Below are 6,000 nucleotides of genomic sequence, written 5' to 3' on the forward strand. Positions count from 1 at the left end.
GGATAACAGAGCTTTAAAATGTAACGCAAGTCTGGCTGACAGTCAATTAAAGAGTAGTTTTGCACATGAGGAATTTTTTTTATTCATTTATTTTCATTTTATACAGTGAACACTACTGGTACAAAAGATAATGCCTACAGACGTGTACGCCGAGTCTAGTGTAAAATTCAAATACAGGAAACCACTCGGATATACTGTAGTATAAAAATAAAATAGAATACAAAGAAATCTTCTGTCCAATCCCTTTCAGGAAGTTATAACGCAAACACTTTGTGAGACCTCATTACATTTATTAGTATTATTGATGGAAATTATGATTATGGAAATGTGTTTCTTCCCTGGGATTAAAAAAATAATAAGTCAGAATTTTGAGCTTAGGCTATATGTGAAAGGTAATTGCAAGTTTTTTTTTATCTCACAATAACTTTTTCTTGAAATTCTGAGTTTATATCTCAGTTTTACAATCTACAAAATCTACACATTTTTTTTCTTTTATTTTTCATCTGAATTACAAGTTTACATCTTGCAATGTTTTTATTTTTGTTCACAATATTTTTTTATTTTTATCTTTAATAATTTTTTTTTTTTTTTGTATATCATAATTCAGACTTTTTTTTTTCATCTTTTCTTTTTCTACTGAATTCAAAATTTTCTCACATTTTGCAGACTTTTTTTTTTTTGTATCTTGCAATTCTAAATTATTTCAGTTACGACTTTATTTCGTCTCAATTCAGAAAAGCGATATGAACTCAGAATTCAGACTTTTTCCTCTCAAAAGAAAAAAGATGAGCTATTACCTTGTTAATTTATTTTAAACTCCTAGTGGAAACAGGCTTGCGTAGAAAAGGTACTAATGAAGGTAATCCATGGGACATGGAAAAGTAGATAGTCCTTCAATATTCACATATTTTTTTTTTTAACACATTATTTCTTTCCTGAATACCTAAACTACATTGCAGCTGTTTTGTTGTGCCGGTGTATAAATTATGACTGTAAAATTACCCGTTTTCAAGTTCCTGCTTCCTAAAAGGCGTGTTGATGTGAGGCAGTTGTAAAACGGTCACTTAATAACAGCAATGAAGGTGTCCGTCATCGGCGACATGCTCCGTGCCGTTCAGTTAGACCGTGATGGCTGAGCGTAAATGTCCCTTCATGAAAGGAGCGTTAGTCGTGGTGATAATCCTAACAGAACGTGTCATTCATCTAAAAATCTTAACGTAGAGTAACACTTTACATTACAGTGCTCATATCAGGCAAAAACTGCATTTGGACCGCCTCAGTGTCGCTTTGTGATTTAGTACAGTTTTGCACTTTTTTTTCACGTTTTATAGGTAAATATAATGAAACAAAAGTATTTTCAGGTTGCTCCATTGACAGCATATGTGATATGTGGTAAACAAAAAAGTTTATTGTATTTTATGTTTGTGTGCGTGTTCATTTTTCTTAAATACCTGAGCTATTTTTTTTATTTTGTACGAAAATGAGCATTTACTGGCTTTACGTGGTCATGGCAGATAATTGAGATCAAAAGACTGATCACGAATGCTGTCCGTAGAGTTTAACTTAACCTGAAATAATCCTACGAAGTGTAAGTTTGCCCCAAAAATCAGCTTTTATGATATAACTGACTCACCCTCTTGTTGATCTAAAGCCGCGTGACTATTTCTGCCTCGAAGATAAATGTGAAAAGTGGCCCAAACTTTCGTTCGTTACTCCCTGACCCTTCTGTTAATGTTTGTGATCGGATCTGATTCGTGGGTGAATCGTTCAGACCGGTTTTGGAGAAAGTTTCGGGTTCGTTCAGCCGCGGTGAAAAGAGCGACCAGCAGCGGCTTCAGAATCGCCGCTCCTTTCTTCCAGAGAGGAAAGAAAATCATACATGTCTGGAACGACACAAGGGTGAGTAAATGACGACCGGGTGAAGTGTCCCTGTGAACACTGTACTGTAAAGCGTGTTTTCAGCTGGAGCTGTAGAGCGTCATCTCTGCCGCATCGGTATCTTGAGTTTCCAGCTCCTGCTTGCAGCTTTCTCTGATCACATACACGACCAGTCCCAAACAGATAAAAATGAGCAGCACTATGCCGATCACCTGTCAACGACAGATAAACAGTGCAAATAATTAATAGAAAAATACATGACCGTGAAATGGGTCAGTCACGCATAACTGGTCCTTAATGTCACCCGTAAAAATAATGCATTATATAAACTGTGTATTTTTAGTGCGCTGTAATGCATTTAAAAGAAATGCATTTAAATGCATTTAATGTAATGCTTTTAAAACAAATGCATAATAAGAAAATAATTTCTTAATGCATTATGATTGACTAACTTTCATTTTATTTAAAATTTTACTTATATTAGTAAAACAAGTTGACCTAGATTAAAATGAGAAATGTTGCCTTGGAAACCATCTTTAATACTATATAAAAATTATAATTTTAGTTTTAAAGTGAATTATCATCACATTAAGCGGTTCAGACACATGAACAAAATATGCACGGTGACTTTAATGGACAAAGATTAATTATTGGCTTACAGAAGAAGTACATGTTATTAAATTACCTGAAAATTTTGTGACCTTGGACTCAAAACACAAGTTATATTTGTAGGTACGCAATTCATGGGACAATTTTTCTTCTATGCCACAAATCATTAGGATATTAAGTAAAGATCATGTGCCATGAAGCTATTTCTGTACTGTAAATATATTAAAACTTAATTTATGAATGATCTTAGCAATGCATATTCCTTCATTTGAACTTAAAATACCTTTATTGTTTTGTTTGTTTTTTATTGTTGAATAGCGGTATCTCAGCCAAATATTGTCCCGTTCTAACAAACCCTGCATTAATGGAAAGCTTATTTACATCCGCTCTCATATGTCTTGAAAAAATGGAGCCCTACCGCTGGTTTTGTTCTCCAGGGTCACAAATGTTTGCATCAAAGTTCTACGCAGGTTCTCAAAGTTCCACAAATGTATCGCTGTATCTGCGAAGTTCTAAAAAAAAAACCGCACGGCTTCATCTGCAGTGTCCCAAAAGGCCTACCGATGCGCAAGAACTCGAAAAGAGCAGCGGATCTCACCTGAGACTCCACAAACAGTCGCTGTGAGCGCAGCATGAGTTCCTGAGGAGCGACGCTCTCCTCCTGAATGGGCTCGCACCATTTCTGCGGAGCGGCTTTGTCCACGATCACGAAGCGCCCGTGCCAGTCTGTCATCGCGCAGGCGAAATACTGACCGTCCAGGAAGAGCAGGATCAGCCAGACCACGGCGGGAACGAAGCTGGACAGAGACACGGTCCTCCTGCACCAGGCGTCGCACCTGCATCCCTGAATGATCATCATGAGCGCGAAGGCCATGACGGCGGGAATGATGAAGAACGCGGAGGAAAACACACCGTTCCAGGCCGGATTGCACGGACACTCAAACTCCAGCTCCACCAGCTTCTCCAGTCCCATCAGGATGAAGCCGAAGGCCACGTTGGACACCAGCGGACTGTTGCTCAGCTCATTCTTCAGTCTCGTGAGCCATTGTTGTCGACTTCCCATACTAACAACACCTGAAAGTCAGAGGAGAGCTGGCCAAATTCCTCCCACACATTTGCAGAAGGTCACTGATGCGAGACGAATTGATCCCGGGGCAAGTTTCCCCCCCCTCCCGACCTTTACGCTCCTATTGGCTCGGTGCAAAGGTGGGCGTGTCGTTCCTCAGCTCCGGGCCGCGCATTGGCTCGCGGCGGGCGGTGGGTGGGCTTCCGATTTAAATGTTTCTTTCATTGACGTGCTTGAGTAAAGTGGAGGGAAAATCGGCGTGACTGCAGATCTCAACATGCTGTGTCATCAGAATCTTTCTGAAGTCGTAAGCATTGTTTAGGGTGGCCTTTACTCCGGGGAGCTTTTTTTTTTTTTAAAAAAAAACATCATTAGACGTGCAAGCACCAGCCGGCGAACGTTTGGAAGCAACGTGTTCTTCATGACCCTAAAACCTTGCGTCTGTCTGATATGAGTTTAGCAGACAGATCAGTTGTCTATACAAGAGTTTCTTTCTGGGTGGACGGTGAAACAAAAACATATCTGTTACTCCTTCAGGATTGCATTCTATTTAAAAATAATAAACCGATAAGGCATGCTGTTTTTTATGCGTTAAGACTGCAAGTGCAACAGTTAATCAAACTGATAATAAAAAAAAACACTGGTAAAACACGTGTATTTGATGCATGGGGCATTTATTTGATACCGCGGTATTTAATGTGGTATTGAATATTATTGTTAACATTTCTTTTAACATAAACACTTTTGACCTTGAAACTTTCTGCTTTAATCCTTAGATCATTAACGAGAAGAAAGTGTGCTTGCTTTTGAATTGCTGCTGGAGATGAGGATGAGGATGATGGGCCATCATTGCTTCATTTTTGATTCGTAATATACATTGCTAAAGATTTCATTTGGATAACTTTTTAAAGATTTCATTTGATTTTCTGCACCCTCAGATTCCAGTTTGGTATCCTGAGCAAATATTGTCGTTTCCTAACAAACCTTGCATTTATGCAAAGCTTATTTACTCAGCTTTCAGATGACGTAGGAATCTCAATTTTGCATTATGCTTTTGATATCGCAATATTTTATGTAACGCAACAATGCTTCGTTTCAAACTGAAACCGAATGGTTGCAGAGGAAGCAAGAAATAATGTGTGCGCAGTTTAGAAAGCGTCTCTGTCGCTGATCCAGCAGGTGGCGCTGTGTGAATGTGAGGGGAGCGGACAGAGGTCATGACAGTGCTCATGTCTCTTAATCCTGACTGACTGTGTGTTAATGACAAGCCCACGCTGTGTGGATAACATGCACTTTCTTGGAGAAAATCTCCAGTGCCCTAGATAAGCCCCCGAGACAAAAAACCTCCCTGATTTTACATGCATGCTGCCAGTGACATGTGCTATTTGGAGTAGCATGTAAAAGCATTGCATGTGGTATACTTTCGTGGTATATGGAGGTAGGGGTTAGTTGTCACAGACGCTAGATCTCAGTCCAAGCAGTGCTTCCCTTAGTTACAAACCTTAAAAATAATTTATTAAATGCATGACATTATCTATTTTATTCATTGTAAATTCTGCCCTTTAAACTAAAACTCAGATATCATATTTTTGTGATTAATTGTTGGGTAAGACAAAAACAATGGCACTGAGACAACAGTCACTATTAAAAAAAGTATTTTAGTACAAGTCAACGTCAGGCAAGTTGCCTTTTTTTTTTTTTTTTTTTTAAATAAGTTTTCGTTTTCAAAATTCATCAGGTTTCTACTAAAAATTCAAAACGATACAATTGCATTTTGCTTAAAAAAAATCTGCATGCGTGACAGCACGCCCGATTTGAAGATAAATTCCCCCAAATCGATATTTATCAAATTAATTTAGTTAAAAAACGGAGTGCAAGTCTTAAAAGGGTCGTGTTTTTTAATCCAAAAAACACGGATGAAATGGAATTGGAATAGAGAGCGATGGTTTCAGGTGTCTCTATATAAACTCTTTTATTTCACTTTATTTTCACTGCGAAGTTACGTCGCCTGCGCGGCCTCTGCGCAGAGCTGACGCGCTCGAGGCCCCCCCTCCCCGTGAGCGCGCGCGCGCCGACAGCTGATGATGCGCGCGAATGAGCCGAGGGGTGCGCGCACTGACAGCTGAAGGTTCTCCGCGATGACGGACACTCCGATGGCCCATCATCCTCCTCATCGTCCTCATCTCCAGCAGCAGCAGCATCAGCATCCGCATCCCTGAGCTCCGGACAGCCTCGGCGTCACCCTCATCCTCATCCGTCCTCCATGCAGCAGAGCCGCCGCGCAGCGCCTGTCGCGTTTCTCGCCGTCCGTCCGCGCACCTCCTCCGCCATCCTCTGCGTCTGAAGCCGCTCCGCGTCCCGTCACCCGCTCGCCGCGTCCCGTCTCCATCCTCCCGCAGGATGCCGTCCTACGCCGGGATGCTCGCGCTGCTCCTCGCGACGCTCCC

General features: G+C 40.5%; 2 protein-coding genes across 4 annotated transcripts in view; one reads left to right on the forward strand and one right to left on the reverse strand.

Annotated features, from left to right (window-relative positions):
- LOC122362573 (neuroplastin-like) overlaps positions 1–6,000 on the forward strand; it is a 47,732-nt gene that overhangs the window by 5,139 nt on the left and 36,593 nt on the right. For all 3 annotated transcript variants that reach the window (XM_043264106.1, XM_043264108.1, XM_043264105.1), the window contains one exon: positions 4,330–6,000. This exon is cut by the window's right edge and continues 20 nt beyond it. In XM_043264106.1, the coding sequence (XP_043120041.1) occupies positions 5,954–6,000 (47 nt within the window). In that variant the 5' untranslated portion in view covers positions 4,330–5,953. Of the gene's footprint in view, positions 1–4,329 lie in introns of those variants that run through there.
- On the reverse strand, positions 749–4,217 carry LOC122362574 (calcium homeostasis modulator protein 6). Its single transcript, XM_043264109.1, has 2 exons — positions 3,086–4,217; positions 749–2,090 (listed from the first exon to the last, which is right to left on the reverse strand). Exons 1-2 carry the CDS (start codon positions 3,548–3,550, stop codon positions 1,959–1,961), a joined length of 597 nt encoding a protein of 198 aa, XP_043120044.1. The 5' UTR covers positions 3,551–4,217; the 3' UTR covers positions 749–1,958.

The sequence above is a fragment of the Puntigrus tetrazona genome, chromosome 18 (genome assembly GCF_018831695.1).
Source record: "Puntigrus tetrazona isolate hp1 chromosome 18, ASM1883169v1, whole genome shotgun sequence".
NCBI lineage: Eukaryota > Metazoa > Chordata > Actinopteri > Cypriniformes > Cyprinidae > Puntigrus > Puntigrus tetrazona.